Source organism: Phyllopteryx taeniolatus, chromosome 20 (assembly GCF_024500385.1).
Source record: "Phyllopteryx taeniolatus isolate TA_2022b chromosome 20, UOR_Ptae_1.2, whole genome shotgun sequence".
Taxonomy (NCBI): Eukaryota; Metazoa; Chordata; class Actinopteri; order Syngnathiformes; family Syngnathidae; genus Phyllopteryx; species Phyllopteryx taeniolatus.
The window spans coordinates 4,786,789-4,804,128 of NC_084521.1; the positions used below are offsets into that span (position 1 = coordinate 4,786,789).

General features: G+C 45.8%; 1 protein-coding gene across 6 annotated transcripts in view; it reads right to left on the bottom strand.

Annotated features, from left to right (window-relative positions):
- Positions 1–2,958: 2,958 nt before the first annotated feature.
- The window catches only part of sulf1 (sulfatase 1), a 68,586-nt gene continuing 54,204 nt past the window's right edge, over positions 2,959–17,340 (bottom strand). For 4 of the 6 annotated variants that reach the window (XM_061757414.1, XM_061757416.1, XM_061757415.1 and 1 more), the window contains 10 exons: positions 16,272–16,328; positions 14,342–14,468; positions 13,144–13,351; positions 11,997–12,343; positions 11,813–11,907; positions 11,669–11,740; positions 10,141–10,313; positions 8,930–9,072; positions 8,405–8,528; positions 2,959–5,055 (listed from right to left, as the gene is read on the bottom strand). In XM_061757414.1, coding sequence (XP_061613398.1) covers positions 3,743–5,055; positions 8,405–8,528; positions 8,930–9,072; positions 10,141–10,313; positions 11,669–11,740; positions 11,813–11,907; positions 11,997–12,343; positions 13,144–13,351; positions 14,342–14,468; positions 16,272–16,328 — 2,659 coding nt within the window. In that variant the 3' untranslated portion in view covers positions 2,959–3,742. Of the gene's footprint in view, positions 5,056–5,440; positions 5,492–6,849; positions 6,884–8,404; positions 8,529–8,929; positions 9,073–10,140; positions 10,314–11,668; positions 11,741–11,812; positions 11,908–11,996; positions 12,344–13,143; positions 13,352–14,341; positions 14,469–16,271; positions 16,329–17,340 lie in introns of all 6 variants that reach the window. The other 2 variants (XM_061757418.1, XM_061757419.1) reach the window with 2 other exon arrangements.

Here is a 17,340-nt window from a genome sequence, read left to right on the forward strand (position 1 = left end):
GAGATTCGACTTCCCGACGGACCCTCCTCTCCAGCACCCCTGAATAGACCTTACCAGGGAGACTGAGGAGTGTGATCCCCCTCTAGTTGGAACACACCCTCTGGTCCCCTTTCTTAAAAAGGGGGACCACCACACCAGTCTGCCAATCCAGAGGCACTGTCCCCGATGTCCACGCGATGTTGCAGAGGCATGTCAACCAGAACCGCCCAACAACATCCAGAGCCTTGAGGAACTCCGGGCGAATCTCATCCACCCCCCGGGCCTTTCCACCGAGGAGCTTTTTAACCACCTCGGTGACCTCAACCCCAGAGATAGGAGAGCCCGCCTCAGAGAACCCAGACTCTGCACCCTTATGGGAAGGTGTCGGTGGAATTGAGGAGGTCTTCGAAGTATTCTCCCCACCGGCTCACAATGTCCTGAGTCAAGGTCAGCAGCGCCCCATCCCCACTATACACAGTGTTGATGGTGCACTGCTTCCCCCTCCTGAGACGCCGGATAGTGGTCCAGAATTTCTTCGAAGCCCTCCGGAGCTCTTTCTCTATGGCCTCACCGAACTCCTCCCATACCCGAGTTTTTGCTTCAGCGACCAACAAAGCTGCATTCCGCTTGGCCAGCCGGTACCCATCAGCTGTCCACCAACGGGTTCGGGGATTGCCGCCACGACAGGCACCGACCACCTTACGGCCACAGCTCCGGTCGGCCGCCTCAGCAATGGAGGCGCGGAACATGGTCCACTCGGACTCAATGTCCCCCGCCTCCTCTGGAACATGAGCAAAGTTCTGTCGGAGGTGGGAGTTGAAACTCCTTCTGACAGGGGATTCTGCCAGACGTTCCCAGCAGACCCTCACAATACGTTTGGGCCTGCCGCGTCGGACCGGCATCTTCCCCCACCATCGGAGTCAACTCACCACCAGGTGGTGATCAGTTGACAGCTCCGCCCCTCTCTTCACCCGAGTGTCCAAGACATGCGGCCGCAAGTCCGATGACACGAACACAAAGTCGATCATCGAACTGCGACCTAGGGTGTCCTGGTGCCAAGTGCACGTGTGGACACCATTATGCTTGAACATGGTGTTCGTTATGGACAATCCGTGACGAGGACTGAAGTCCAATAACAGAACACCGCTCGGGTTCTGATCGGGGTGGGGTGGGGGGGGGATCCAGGTCTCACTGTCATTGCCCACGTGAGCATTGAAGTCCCCCAGCAGAACGATGGAGTCCCCAGCGGGAGCGCTCTCCAGCACCCCCTCCAAGGACTCCAAAAAGGGTGGGTACTCTGAACTGCTGTTTGGTGCATCGGCACAAACAACAGTCAGGACCCGTCCCCCCACCCGAAGGTGGAGGGAGGCTACCCTCTCGTCCACCGGGGTGAACCCCAACGGACAGGCGCCGAGCCGAGGGGCAATAAGTATACCCACACGTGCTCCAGAGTGGAAGAGAGTCCAACCCCTCTCAAGAGGACTGGTACCAGAGCCCAAGCTGTGCGTGGAGGCGAGTCCGACTATATCTAGTCGGAACTTCTCGACCTCACACACCAGCTCGGGCTCCTTCCCTGCCAGAGAGGTGACATTCCATGTCCCTAGAGCCAGCGTCTGTAGCCAGGTATCGGATCGCCAAGGTCCCCGCCTTCGGCCACCGCCCAGCTCGCACTGCACCCGACCCCTATGGCCCCTCCCACAGGTGGTGAACCCATGGGAAGGGGGACCCACGTTGCCCTTTCGGGCTGTGCCCGGCCGGGGCCACGTGCGTGCAGGCCCGGCCACCAGGCGCTCGCCTTCGAGCCCCACCACCAGGCCTGGCTCCAGAGGGGGGCCCCGGTGACCCGCGTCCGGGCAAGGGAAAACCAAGTCCATCGTTTGTCGTCATCATAAGGGGTCTTTGAGCCGTGCTTTGTCTGGTCCCTCACCTAGGACCTGTTTGCCATGGGTGACCCTGCCAGGGGCATAAAGCCCCAGACAACTTAGCTCCTAGGATCATTGGGACACACAAACCCCTCCACCACGATAAGGTGACGGCTCAAGGAGGGGGTTTCAAACTAGAAGTAAAAAAACTGGTAGGGTTTCAAAACAGGGTTAGGTTTCAAATTAGGGGTTTGAAACGGGGTTAGGCTTTCAAGGTAGGGATTCCAAACAAGGTTGGGTTTCAAAACAGATTTAGGGTCAAAGCAGGATTTCAAAACAGGGTTAGGGTTTCAAATGAGGGTTTAAAAACAGGGTTGGGGTCTCACAGTAGGTTTTAAAAACAGGGTTAGGGTTTAAAAACAGGATTAGTGTTTCAAATTAGGTTTTAAAAACAGGGTTAGGGTTTCAAATTGGGGTTTAAAAACTGAATTAAGGTTTTAAGATAGGGTTTCAAAACAGGTTCAGGGTTTAAAACAGAGTTATGGTTTCAAATAATTTTGATTATAGCTTACAGCAAACGAAATCAGAAATATTATATATTACGAAACAAACAATGGAAATGATTTTTAAAGTAGAAATTTTCCCTCTCAAAAGTATTTTCCCAAACGTTTAACGAATCTATATAATGTATAGTGTAGTCCTGAAATAAATGGACAATTTGATCATTTATTGAGATGTACCCTTACAAACTTCGACTTTGAAAAAAGTATTTAAAAAAAATAAATTCTCATTATTTTGGCATTTTGCAAATAAAAATAACTTTGGTCATCTCTAATTGACCTAAACAGGAAAAGTTTCGTCTGATTTCATGTCAGACAATGAGGAAAAAAAAAAAAAAAAAAAAAAAAAAAGTGTATTTTTTAGATAGCCTATGTAAACATCTGGTTTCAACTGTATAAATTGTCCACACCCGAAAGAAGTAACCCACGGTCACTCTGACAACAGAAATGACGTTTTTTTTTTTTTTCCTTCTTCTTCTCCGCTTTCACAAACTGGAGTAGCAAGTGGCTAACCGCTAATTTTCACACAAGGGGATGCTTGAAGAAACAAGGCAACATTGACTGGGATGGTTGAGAGGTTTTTATTGTCATGGCTTTCCAGCAACCAGCATCCACTCACACACACACACGCACACACGCACACACGGTCAACATTATAGGAGCACCATATGCCTTACAATTCACGACAAACTGATGTGCAAAAAAATTATTGATTGAATTTAGCTTATATTTCATCACTGGAACAAAGTAATAAGAACTGTGTTGTGACGACAACTTTATAATTGTCAATAAAGTTTAGCGGTCCGATAATCCAATCAAGGGTTGTGGCGACTGTATCGATTCTGTTATTTACAACTACCGCAACGGTCAACCTTCCAAACCTACAAACACACAAGCGCCCGTGCGCACACACACACACATTTTCAAGTGTTTAAATGGGTTTAAAAAGTAAAATAATTCAACATTTTGTGAGCTGAACCAGTGGGAAACAAAACCAACAACAACAACAACAAAAAAACAATCTCTCGTACCGAAGCATTCAACAAATATTTCAAAAGGGGGAAATAAAAAAAATAAAAAAAAGAGAAAAAAGCTCCAAAGTGCATTCGGTTAGTGTTGGTTTTTTTCTGCTAACCTCTGTGGAGCACAATCACACTCCTTAAAAAAAATGGAATTATTCCATACCAATCCCAACAGTTAGCTGCATTAAGGCTTTTATATATATATATATATTAAAAAAACCTTAACACTGTCAGCTACTAATATAATAATAACATTAATAATAATGTAAAAAAATAACTTTTAAAGTCTGAATGACTGAGGTGTCAGTCACGTGTCTTGTCAGAGTTGTGGATCGCTCGTTCGAGGCAGAGAGCCGCTGCCCTCGTAGACCAACGTGAGGGGCGGCGGGGCGGGCCGGCGGGTGGGGCGCCCGGTGGAGCCGGGCCTCACGTTGGGCCTCAGAGGGAGGAAGCCTTGGTCCTGGAAAATGTCCCCCTCGTCGGTATTATCACTGGGGCCGGGGCGAGGGGCGGCGCACTCTACGTGGCTCGGGTGGGGCTCCGGGGCATTGTGAGCGCGCAGGAGGGCGTCGTGTCGCGTGTCCAGCTCGGTCGGGCCTTCGCCGCTGAACGTGTCCCCGTCCAGCTCCTCCAGCTGACGCACCCGGGGCCCGGCGTTCCACCCCGGAACCTCTCTTTGCCTCTTGGGGAGGTCGTCGACAACGGAATGCGGGTTTTTCTTGAGGATAGGAGCGGACGAGGGGACGTAGCTGGGCAAGACGCCCATGGGGATGCCACCCTGGGGCCAGTCTGTCTGCCTCTCAGGATGGTCTTTGGCAACGGAATCTGGTCTCTTGCTCAGTGTGGGTCTGGATGAGGGTGTTGGCGTCAGGCCGGGCCTGGGCAAGACGCCCCAGGGAAAGACGCTTCGGGGCGGGACTGTCTGCCTCTCGGGAAGGTCGTCGACAACGGGATATGTTTTTTTCTGCAGTGAAGGTTCGGATGAGGGTGTCGGCGTTCGGCCGACGGCACTTGGAAGGACGGCCCCCGGAAAGACGCCCCGGAGTCGCCCCCGTGGCTCTTGGGGTCGATTCGTTTGCCTCGTCAAAAGCTCCTCGACGACGTAATCTGGTTTCTTCTGCAGCGAGGGCACGGATAAGGGTGTTGGCATTAGGCTGGAGCTGGGTAAGCTGCCCACGGGAAGGACGCCCCAGAGGAAGACGCCCTGGGCTCGGACCGTCTGCCTCTCGGGAAGGTCGTTGACAATGGGATCTGGTTTCTTCTGAAGCGAGGACGCCGATGTCGGTGTTGGCGTAGCGCCGGGTACGCCGCTGTGCACGAAGACCCGGGTGAGGACGCCCCCGGGCCAGACATTCCTAGCCGCATCGCCGCTGCCCGCTTCGAAGCCTCCACCCCCAGAGCCCAGCTCGTCCAACATCGGGGTCGGGCCGGATTGGTCGAAAAGGGGCGCCGGTGCAAAGAGGCGGTCCACGTCCTTGCGGAAGTTGGCCCAGTCGTCCGGTCCCGGGCTGTAGTCGGGCCTCCAGTCGTAAAGGCTTTCGTTGATGCTGTACAAATCCTCCAGTCGCTGCCAGTTGACGTCCTCGTCCGTCAGGTTGGGCAGTTTAACCCTGTCGTCCGTCCCAGAGTGCGCTGCGGGACAAACCAAGGCACAGTTAAGGAGCCATCGGATGGAACCGGGCTTTTTTTGTTGCGGTTTTGATTAAGCTCCAGCGTCATGCATTCGGTTAAGCAGTGCAAACGCATGCCGCCGCAGCAAAGTTCTGGCGACAATCCACCGCAAAAAAACAAACAAAAAAAGCTACATACGAAAAGTGAAAAGAGGCGCGGACCGCAACCTGGAATTAAAACCAAAGTAAAAAGAAGCAAAAGAAATACAAGTCAGCAAATGAAACAGCAGAAGGCAAAATAGAAAGCAAAAAAACAAAGTCAAATGAAAGATTCCTGAAAAAAATGTAAGTATTCAAAACAATGTCTTTTGTTTTGTGTCGTTGTGGGACTGGACTGGTCGACTCACAGAAAGGAAAGGATCGGTCTCCTCTTTGAGCGCTTTCGGTGCTGCTGTCGCCTGGTAAGCAGGTACCACAAACACACGTCAAATTGAGCTTCTTATCATGGATGATTTGATGTCATGATGATGATGATGATGATGATGATGACAAAGGAATAGTTTGACATTTTTTTTTCTTTCAGTTTTCCTGCATTCCGCGCTACGAAAGGAGAATTTCGAACACACGACAATGGCGGAAAACGAGGCTTTCAGTAAGGATTTTATCCCAGGGGAGACTGCAGGCGGCAAAAAAACGGAGAATTGCAGCCAAGTGGAGACTGTGGAGTACAATGCAGCATTACCCAGGATAAACTAACATTAGAAAGTTTATTGATTTCTCCAATTTCATTGCCGCGTATCCTCAAAGGTTGAAATGACCAGGAGAAAACGGAGCCAAGCGGAGACTGCGGAGTACATTACTTGCAGCAACCGGGGTAAGCTAACATTACAATGTATTTATTTTGATCATTTCTAGCCACAATGTCACTCGACCAATGAGCAACCAGCTGCAACCTGGAGAGTGCAAGCAGGAAGAACGCAGAACGGCAGCCAAGTGGAGACTGGGGAGTCTAGTGCTCCTTTGTTTATTTCTAGCTGTTTAACCTCAAATGCTTCAATGACACGCAAACAATCAAGCAACCAAGAGAAAATTGATTAGAATTCAAGTGCCTCTGATGAACGCACAAATAAATGAAGATGGTAGCGTGTGTACAATTCTCCCAAGGACTCAAATGAATGAAGCTCAAATATCTCAACGCAGAGAGGGTCGTTTTCTTTTGATGAATGAATAAAAAAAGAAGGGCTGTAGCACAAAGGGCAAAAGGTGCTTGAGCACCACTTGGGGTCAATGTGTGCACATGCCTGGGTACTATGAAAGAGTTGAAGTTTGGTAAGCTGGAATCCAAAAAAGTGATGTCACTGTCCTACACCTGACGTTCCATCAAACAGACTTCATTCAAATATGGGGTTTTACATATTTGTAGCCATCCGTATGTCAAACTATCCCCTGGAGGTGCGGAGATGACGATGTGATGTCATGCATGTCATGTCATGGACGTGCACTAAAATGGCTGACATCAACTCTGATCATGCGTTCCCTGAAAGAGGTCGGGAATGCCGTCGCTCTGAAAATAAAACGACGACAACAATCCAACGGAACAAACAAACCAAGCTGCGCCAGTGGGGAGTAAAGATTCCAGCGGAATCAAATCAAATGTTAGCACGTTCCCCATGCAGACTGGTAAACGTCATGGATGGATTAGTGCGAATGAGAAGCCCATGCAGTTGTTAACATAACGAGTGAAGAGGCAAGGAGAACCAAAAAAAATAATCAAAAATCAAAATAAGCCACAGAAGAGAGAAAAATGTTTGGATACCTGTGTGGCTCATAGCTGCCTCCATCTTTACCTCCTGATCAGGAACATAAAAGCAATCCATTGTTAATCGTTGGAGTCAAAGGAGACGCCGACGCATTCGCAATTGAAATGAAAAAAAAAAAAAAAAAAAAAAAAGATTCATTCACACAGAACCAGATGAAGAAGAAGAAGAGATGCTCATGCGGACGCAATCGCTCGGAGGGAAAAGGAAGGCAGGGAAAGCTCTGCCGTTGTTGCTGATGTGTGCGCCTTGGCCACCAGGGGGCAGTACAATACAGGCATACAGCAAAACATGGAGACGCTCTCAGCTCCTCAGTGAGCTACAGTAATATTAGTCGTTCTTTGCAGAGGATGAAGAATATGTGCATGTGAGTATTGTTACATGTCTACATGTTTTGCACCAGCGTTTGTCTTCACATAGCCGTTGCTTGAAGGGTTATTAGAACTATGACATCAATGCTAGTTTTGCTAGCCCGTCTATGGTGTTTTGCCTCATGAAAAAAATATTTTTAAAAATTTGAAATGATTAAAAATCTTTTTTTTTTCAACAACAACAAAAAAATGCAATATAGCAAGACCATATAAACAAAATAGTTAAATTATCCATCCATCCATTTCCTGAGCCGCTTCTCCTCACTAGGGTCGCGGGCGTGCTGGAGCCTATCCCAGCTATCATCGGGCAGGAGGCGGGGTACACCCTGAACTGGTCACCAGCCAATCGCAGGGCACATACAAACAAACAACCATCCACACTCACATTCACACCTACGAGCAATTTAGAGTCGTCAATTAACCTACCATGCATGTTTTTGGGATGTGGGAGGAAACCGGCGTGCCCGGAGAAAACCCACGCAGGCATGGGGAGAACATGCAAACTCCACACAGGCGGGGCCGGGGATTGAACCCCGGTCCTCAGACCTGTGAGGCAGACGCTCTAACCAGTCGACCACCGTGCCGCCTAGTTAAATTATATTTATATAAAAAAAATCCGCAACACAGTATAATTAAAAAATATATTTTTAATATAAAATCCACTATACAGCTGAACCACTGGTAAAATCCGTGGTTTATGGAGACCAAATAGAGTAAACAAACATTTTGAGACACAGTAGGTTAAACTCCAGGACGCAACAAGACCATATAAACAAACATTAAAAATATATAATATCTATTTTAAGTTTTATATATATATATATATATATATATATATATATACTGCAAGTACTGAAAAGTAAAAGTTCCTGGAACTTTGGGTGGAAATAAGACACAGAGGGGCATTAACGCACTTATGTATGACACCATTTCAGTGATTTAACAAGTAGAAAGAGTCAGGCACACACATTAGACGGAGGAGGAAGAACGTAGTGTGTGTGCGTGTTTGTGTGAAGTCAAACATCAGAACACACAAGCATCTATGTGACCTCCACCCAGAACGTTGGCATTGGTCATCATTCCCAATCCAATCATGCGGCATGCCGGTATGTGCATCGCCCTTATTTTTAAACCAATTCTCTTTATGTGGTCATAGCAACCGTGTGTGTGAATGCTCGCGTACCCGCGTCTGAGCCTTTGGGTCTGGGGTTGCACTGCTTGTAACCCTGGCAGCTCCTCATCTCCATCAGCTGGCCGTGAAGCGAGTTCAATACGTCGCGATCCACCTCGTACACGGCGTTGGTCAGCTGAAAAGAACGCACACATTATTTCATATTTCTCAAACTGGGGGCCTCAGCTCCCCGGGGGTCGACGAGCTGCAGCTTGAGAGTCCGCAATGAATGCAATCAATTATGTAGTATCATTTTTCATTGCAGGACCCACACGTGATTGGTGAAAAACCATAACATAGCGAGACCATAAAACACACTTTTTCAACACATTGGAAATGCATTGGAACAGAAATATCCACGATATTGAGAGATCCCCCCCCCCCATGTGCTTTAAACACATTTAAACTTATTAGAACACACTTTTTAAAAACCCTGGAAATGTATTTGTATGTATTTCCCTGAAAAGTTCAAGAACCCCTTTATTAGAGCATATGGAGAATTATGTTAAATACGTGATGGACTGATTGGTTGCCCACCTGGTAGGGATCGCTGTTGAGGTCAAAGTACTCCAGGAAGCCGGTGGAGAACTCGCAGAAGAGTGTGTTGTGCGTCTCGTTGATGGTCCTCAGGCACCAGTAGGTGTTGTTGTTGGAGCTGGTGCATGCGCAGAAGCCGCCCACTGCATAGGGACCCACACATTTTTACATGATTTCTATTAGGCAAACTTGCTGTTATTGCAAATCAACACACTTTCACATTATTTATATTGAGTAAGGTGGCCATTATTGCGAATAAACACATTTTGTACATGATTTCTATTGGGTAAGCGGGCCTGTTATTGTGAATCAACACACTTTCACGTAATGTCTATTGGGCAAGCTGGCCTGTTATTGCGAATCAAGAACTCATGATTTCTATTGGGTAAGGTCGCCATTATTGTGAACAAACATTTTTACATGATTTCTCTTGGGCATGCTGGCTGTTGTTGTGAATAACTGGTCAGAGACGTAATCGATGATATCTCTGAACATTGCGTTCAATCATGTGTGGCGTGGCTTTTTTTTCTTTTTAAAGTCGAGTCATTCTGTTCATTTCTTTATTTCACATAATTATGCAATTTCTATTGTGCAAAGCTGGTGGATGGGGGAGTAATTGCCTGCCTGGCCAGAGGAAATATCAATAACATGTACATTGCACTCTACATACTGGCTTTGTTTATTTCTATTGTGCAAGTTGGCAGTATCATGAATAACTGTCTTGAGGAGCCATCACATTAATTATATCACGTCGATTGCCTACTTGCATGTGCCCATGTGCAATGGACATTTTGTTGACTGGATTAGTTCTAGTCATTCTGTTGATTTCTATTGTGCACGGTGACGGTTATTGTGAAAAACCGGTTGGAGCTAACTCATTACAGCGACCGTATGTATGACACGTCTAGTTTTATTTATTTCTTTTGTGCACGGTGACAGTTATCATTAATTAATCTGAATTATTTTTAGCTGCTTTGTTTATTTTTAATGTGCAAGAAGGCCATTATTATGAGGTTAGAGGAGAGATGAATTTTTTGCATGACTTCATGCACCAGTGCACTGTGCCTTTTTTTTGGACAGGATCATTTGTAGTCGTCGTGTTCATTTCTATTCCGCACATTAACATTATAGTAACCGTGTGACACGTGTATGTTGCGGCTGCGTATCTGGAAATATTTAGGCGTAAATGTAAATACACGTGATACACTTACGTGTCCAGAAGGGGGCGGTCTGCCAGTGGTCGTTGTTGTGCGTGAAGCAGGTGAGGCCCGGCAGGCTGCAGTCATCGCCCTTCCTCATACGCTTCTTCTCCTTGCGCTCCTTTTTGCGACGGCGGATTTCGTTGTACATTTGTGCCTTGCTGTCCAGTTCGTGCGCCGCCTCCCTGAGTTACAAAAACGAAAATGAAATTTGTCACCTTCACCGTGATGGGAACACTTACGCCGTTGGCGTTGGAGGGAAGTAACGAAAAAAAAAAACAAGAAAAGAAACCAATGTTTTTAACTAATTCACTGCCAGCTTTCCCAGTTAACATGGATATTTGACTTCTAAAGCCGTCAATGGCAGTGAATGTGTTTTAATAAGGAATATAGCACTCTATAATATTTTTACTTAATAAAAACATATGGTACAGAAATAACATAATTCAATACAATGTAAATAATTAAAGAGTTTGTGCATCATGATTTAATGGTTCAATTCAAAACAGTGCCGCTCCTTCTGGTGTGCTTGCTTTGGCCACTGGGGGTAGTATAATTCAGTCATACAGACAAAAGAAAAGTCACCACTACTCACAGTGACTCAATAAGCTGCGATAAAATTAGGATAAAGAAGAGATGTTTGGGAGTATTGTGATATTGTCTATCTACATGTGTTGCTGCGCTGCTCTGGCCGTCATCCATTCTTCTCTGCTACACAACAGCTGCTTTGTGTTGCCGTAATCCTTTTCCAATGTCCATTGGAAGGTTTGACTGAACTGCTCATTTTGGTGAATCATCCCGTCTTTGCATGCAACCTGATCAGTTCCAGATGCAAAAACAAAAACCAAACCATAACCAAAACAGCCATTTAATCTGCTTTGTCATTTTGACTTCTTATAATACTAAAAAAACAAAACAACTGTCTGGATGACAGGTTTGTCTGTAAATGTATTGTCAACATGACACATTAATGTGAATTTTCCAGATTTTATTAAGTTTTCCTTCTTTCATGTATTGTTATTTCTTTTGTCTGTAGTTGACACAAATGCGTCTCAATAAATGTTTCTGGTCACAAAGTCATCTATTTTACAACTAATTAAAAAAAGTGGCTGAACCATTGTGGCTGCATTTGGTGACAGTAGGGTGTCCAGAATTACCCACTAAGAGTAATGGGCGACTTTTTAAGGAAATGTGAACCATGAGGAGTCGCAAATAAGGGCTCAATATAAAATCATTATATTTTTAAACATTTCAGATTTACTGAGGCCAAATTTAAGACTTGAAGGCCACTTTGATAAACCACAAGGAGTGGGCTATGCGGGCTCAATATCATATCACAAGTTTCACAAGAGATTTTGGACAATTTTGGATCTACTAGATAAAACAAACTTTTGCAGCAACTACAAATCAACATGATCCACACATTTCAAACCCCTTGGATGGCATATTTAAGTGTTAGGTGTAATTTTTAATGCCTTCATTTTGGAAATTCACATTTTTTAAGGCTGTGTGGAGACCCTGTCATGAACCAAAAACTCACTTAAACGGATGCAGTTGATCGTTCCTGTTCTTCAGCCTCGCGGCCTTGCTTCTGTCCCCTTTGCTGTAAAAACTGTTGGAAGAAACACACACTTGGGTATAGACAAATGTCGTCTTACTAGAGTGGTAGAATTTTTTTGGTTACCTTTTCTTTCCACAGTCACAATCGTCTGGCCGCGTCCTCTTCAGATGGCCTCGGACCTCCCGCAGATTTTTGATTTTGTCTTGAAGTGCTTCGATCTGCGACAAAACGGAAGTTTCTTTGTTCGTTTGTTTAACAGCCATTTTGTGAAATGTCTGTATGTATCGTTTGTGTGGTGTAAACGCACCTCTTGGTCCACGTAGCTCTTGTGGTCCTTCCAGGCCGTGGACGACTGATAGATTTCCCTCTCACAGTGGACCGAGTCGTTCATCAGGATGTAACACTTGTGGGTGACCTTCAGGGACTTGGGGTACCCCACCGCGTTGGTGTCGTCCGCCAGCATCTCCTCGGAGCCGTCGTCCGAGTCAGAATCAAAGTCCGCGTCTTCCGCGGGCGCGTGGTGGCGCTTGGCGATGGCGCGGCGGCGGACGGCGCTCTGGTCGTCGGCGTGCAGGTCTACGTCGTAAATCTGCCCCTCGAATTCCACCGAGAGAGACCTGGTGGGCCGCGTGTGCACGAAACGCGGACGATAACCTACGAAAACATCAACAGAGTTCTGTTGTTGTGCCTTATGCTTGTCTTATTTTGTCCTGCGCAACTTGTAAGGGATTTATGGTAGTTTTATTTTTTTACCTGAACACCTTTAAGGGGTATTTATGATACTGTAGTTTTGTTATTTATTTTTAACTGCGCATGTTTGAGGGATTTACTGTAGTCTTATTTTAAACTATGCAATTTTTTTGGGGGGGGGGGGTTATGGTAGTCTTAATTTAATCTGTGAAAGCTTTGTTTTTTTAATAGTAGTCTTATTTTAACTAGCAAAACCTTTAATGTGCACAATTTGGGGTGGGGGGGATTTCCGGTAGGCTTACTTTAATTCATATAATTTTGGGTGGGTTTACTGTAGATTTATTCAAACATGCACAATTTGGGTAGAGTTTAAGGTAGTCTTTTTTAATTCTGTGCACCATTTAGGATATTTACTGTAGTTTTGTTTTAATTGAGCAACATTTTTGGAATTATGGTAGTTGTATAATAATTTGAGCAAATTTGGGGAGGTTTTTTTAGTCGTCCTATTTTAACCTGTGAAATGATTAGCCGATTTACTATAGTCTTATTTGAATCTACAGGTGTACCATTTTTCAAGGAATTACTGTAGATTTATTCTAACCTGCGCGATTTTGCTGGTATTTATGGTCTTATTTTAATCTACGAAACCGTTGTTTTTTAACCGTCGTCTTATTTTAAGATGTGAAACTTTTGGGGGATTTCCGGAAGTCTTACTTTAACCTGTGCGACTTTTGTATCGTGGATAATTTCTTATTTGTACTCACGCAGGCCGGGTGAGGTCTGCCGGTGTGAGCGCCGCTCCATCCGGGAGGCCTTGTAGGGGGCGTCGGTGCAGTCGCAGCCCCTCTCCTGGGTGTCGTAGCTGCTGCGGGGCCTCAGGCTGCGGGCCCTCTTCCGGGGGCCCTCCTTGGAGCCGCCCTTGCACTTCTGTATCCTCCACTTGCCTGTGATCTCCTCCACGCAGTGCCACTTCTAGATAAATTTGTGAAGAGAAATGAGCTCATCTCTTGGCACGCGTAAAACATCCTGACCGCACAAAATGAATCGGATCCGTCAGGGGCGTCTGCGCTTATTTTGTTTTCGCATGCCGATCGCGCTCGCGGGTCGGGTCGGGTCCGCGCCAAAGTGCGTCAGCGTATAATTAGACACCGACGCCCTCTCTCGCACATTCTCTGTCTTTCTCTACAGCCGTGATGAAGTCAATTCAGTGGAGGAATTTTAAGGGGGAAAAAAAGGCTACAAGTGTGGGAATGACCGCGCAAAGGCAGAACCGTGAAGGCCGATCGGGTTTCTCTCGGAAGACCCGTGCTCGGGGGTCGAGCCGAGGATGAAAACAATCTGTTTTGCTTTATGCTTCCACCTCACCTTCATGCCGGAGGTTCATGAGAGCAGACGGACGGGGAGAGGAAGAGGAGGAGGGGAAGGGTGGGGAAGAAAACGACCGCATTGACCTCGCACAGTAACGTTGCGGTAAAGCCGCAACAAAGCCAGGATTCTTAAGACTGGCGCAATGTGCCACAACCACAACACTGTTTTCCCCCTTGTAGCTGATGCCGCAACCCGAGATTTACTGCCTAATCTTTATTTTCTGCACAAAAGCTGTGAAACTTGAATTTCACGGACAAGACGCTCTTCCACGTCAAGCCGTTGAATAACATACTTGACGAATATATGCGACGGTGGAATAAATGATCGGATTCCAGTTGACGAATAAAACCTTCCGCGGCAGTGAATGAGTTAATCAGAAAGACTTCTTAGAGTTGCAAATTCAATTGTAGAGTCCTTTAATTTATGTATCTGGTCTGGTGGGCCTTTCCCCCTGACAAAACATGGCCACTTTTCCCATGCAATGAGACCATCTTTAGGGGCCAGATGAAGAGTGCGTTGGCCTCGTTTCAGTTTTTGCGGAATACCGTGACCTGAGAATCAGACGTAACAGACGTAAAGAAAGAGGACAACTACCTGTCCCGGCTGCTCACAGGGCGTCTGGAACTCGGCTTGCTGGCACGTCTCCTTCACCTTCATGTACTTGGGCAGGCTGTTGGTGTGCTGGGTGCTCGCAGAGTCGTCCTTCTTCCTCAGGATCTTCCTGTAACCGGCGGAAACATCATCATCAGTGACCCGAACGCCATCGAGGTTGAGCCAATTCAACATCAAGAACTTTTTCTTTCTAAAATATATATATATATATATATTTCTCTGCTTCTCCACTCAGGCTTGACCTCAGCTTGGCATCAACCCCACCGCCACCGTCACCACAAGACCTGGCTGAGGCTGCGCTCGGGCCCATGCCAACCAAACAAACCCCCCCCCCCCCCCTCTTCTTACACCCGCTCACTCTACTCCCTTTGCCAGCCTGGGCCTCACACACAAGCCACAGACAGAGTGACGGCAACAAATGAGCAACTGAACAACTCGCCCCTTTAAGACCCGGGCAACGCTGTCCTTTGCGATGTCCGTCTGGCGCGCTTTGGGGCATGATGCCAAGGGTTGCCACCCCATGATAAAAGATCTGTCCATCCACTGATAACTAAATTATGAAGATGAGTCTATTCTCTGCGCATATCCCATGAATAGTAACGTACTAAGAGGCTGACTTTTTCCAAAGCCTCGTCTGAGTCTTTTAGATGTTCACCGGGCAAGTTTAAGGCAGGCCGGCAGATGTGCCTTGTCGAGTAGGAGGTGGCGGGACTTGTGAAAATGAAAATCGATTTCGAGAACAGGTGTGCTTTAAACGCATGATTCTGATTCTGGGTCGTGATCGGGAGCATTAGCAATCAGTTGATTACAATCTGTGGGCGGCTAATCTCGGTTTTATAAACAGCTCGGTTTGAAAAGGCATGCGCGCATTGGTACAAGGAACGGCGTGAGTTGCTGCCACACAAGCTTGTGTGTGTGCGTGCGCAGATGTTTTGCTGGTAAAATGAGTGGAAAAAAACAAAGCGAGAGCCAAGCCAGGCAATTTGGAAAAAGGACGGCTAAGATATCAGGAGAACGAAGATGCCTGCTAGTGCCGTCTTTTTCCATCAAATCTTGCGCTGTTTTTCGTTGTCTGTGAGCTTGCGTTGTCCAAAGTGGTTTGCGAGGAAAGTCCAAAATGTTTGGTGAGAATGAGGATAATGATGAACTGCATGATTTAGGTAGTGGTTTCTTATCAAGGGTGGTGGAAAGGCCCTCTCGGATTTGCTGTTTACTATTAGTCTTCCGACGGATGATTCCCCTTTGTGGGACCCTCGACAAGCCGCAAAACTAGCCATTCTGCCCCAAAATTATGTATTTTATTCACGCTGTTTCGAAAGTCACTATGAATCCCAATCAGAAGGCATTATCCTCGACAGATGGGCGATGGTAGACTGCAAAACATCGTTGCCCACTTTAACAAAAAAAGGAGACATGTTTATCATGACAAGATGCACGGTTAAGCCTGAAGAACACATGCCGGGAAACGCATGTAAAGGTAGCCATGTTTGGGGGGGTTTGGACATTTCCAGGGGTCCTTCAAAAAAAAAAAAAAAAAACTCCTACAAGAGAATTGGCCACATTTTCATAATGTACGTTCCGCAAGCTAGGATTTTCTCAAAATTTCCAACGGTGGGCTATTGTCACCGCTTGCTTTCAACGGTGCCCTCATATTAACAGAATCATAGGAACTCTGGCCGCTCCAATTTTGAGTGAATATTCCAAGTTTGACAGATACTTCTAGCTTCTCATAAATAATCTTGACCATCACGGACTTCCGAAACTGACTCAGGAAACCGTCTGTCAGATACCACATCACCTGGAAAAACACGTTTGGGCTTCACAAAAGTGCTTAGACATAATACCGCGTGTGATGATATGGATGCGGTGAAGAGGTTGGAGGGCAGAAAAGGAAGAAAAAGCTCCAGTTTACCCTCGCTCGACAAGGAATGTGTCCCTCCAGACTTTGGGTTTCCGGTTGGGTTTGAATCTGGGAAAACAAAGAAGTGCATAAGTAAGTCATATGGTTCTCCCTATCACGCACAGAATGAAAGGCACGCCGCTTACAAGCATGAAAACTCAGCAAGTTTCTTTGCAATCGCAACATTTTTCTGCACACAAAATGTTGACTAAAGCAGGGAAAATGACAGTAAATTTTTATGTGATATCATTTAAAAAAAAAAAATAAGTGTGTAACTTCATATCGGGACCGGCGCACCAATAAAACAAACATAACAACTAATTACTCCTCCCAAGCTTAAACTTGGGCCAAAAAGCTCTAATATGATTGTGATACATTACATGAATCTGACATCACCACATTTTATTTTATTTTTTTTGGACAAAAGGCGTATTATTACAGGAACAAAGTCAAATTTATTCCAGAACAAAAGGTGTCTTTTTTCATGAATATAGTCTTGACTTTCTTCCCTCGTTAAACTTTGATTTTAATATCATATTTTTACGACTTTATCTTTGAAAAATATGACTTTATTCTCGTAAGATTACCACTTTTGACTTGACAAAACACATCTTTGTTCTAGTAGACTTTTTTTATTATTATTACTTACTTACTTACTTACTCTTAACATTACAAGTTTTTTTTGCTTGAAAACAGATGACTTTTTCATTTTACAGAATTTAGGGGTACGTGTCAGTTATGATTAATTGGTGTTATGATTATGTGGGGATCCTTATAAAAATTTCCCCCCTGTAAGGCGCACCTGAACCCAAAAAGTTGGAGAACCCTTGCGCTAAAGAGGCAGCATTTCACTCTTATTTCTGTTTATTTTTCCTAACGCCACAAAGTAAACTGCGCAGGGCAGCGATTTTCCATTCCACCTTTAATTGCTGTGGTTTCTGCCGCCGAGAAACAATAAATTGTGCAGGAAATTGCAGCAGAGCGACCTCAAGCACGTCTCTCGCCGAGCATCCAAACGGCTGACACAAAGCAGCCACGGCGATAACGACCATTTGTGACAAAATATTATGTCAAGGCAGCA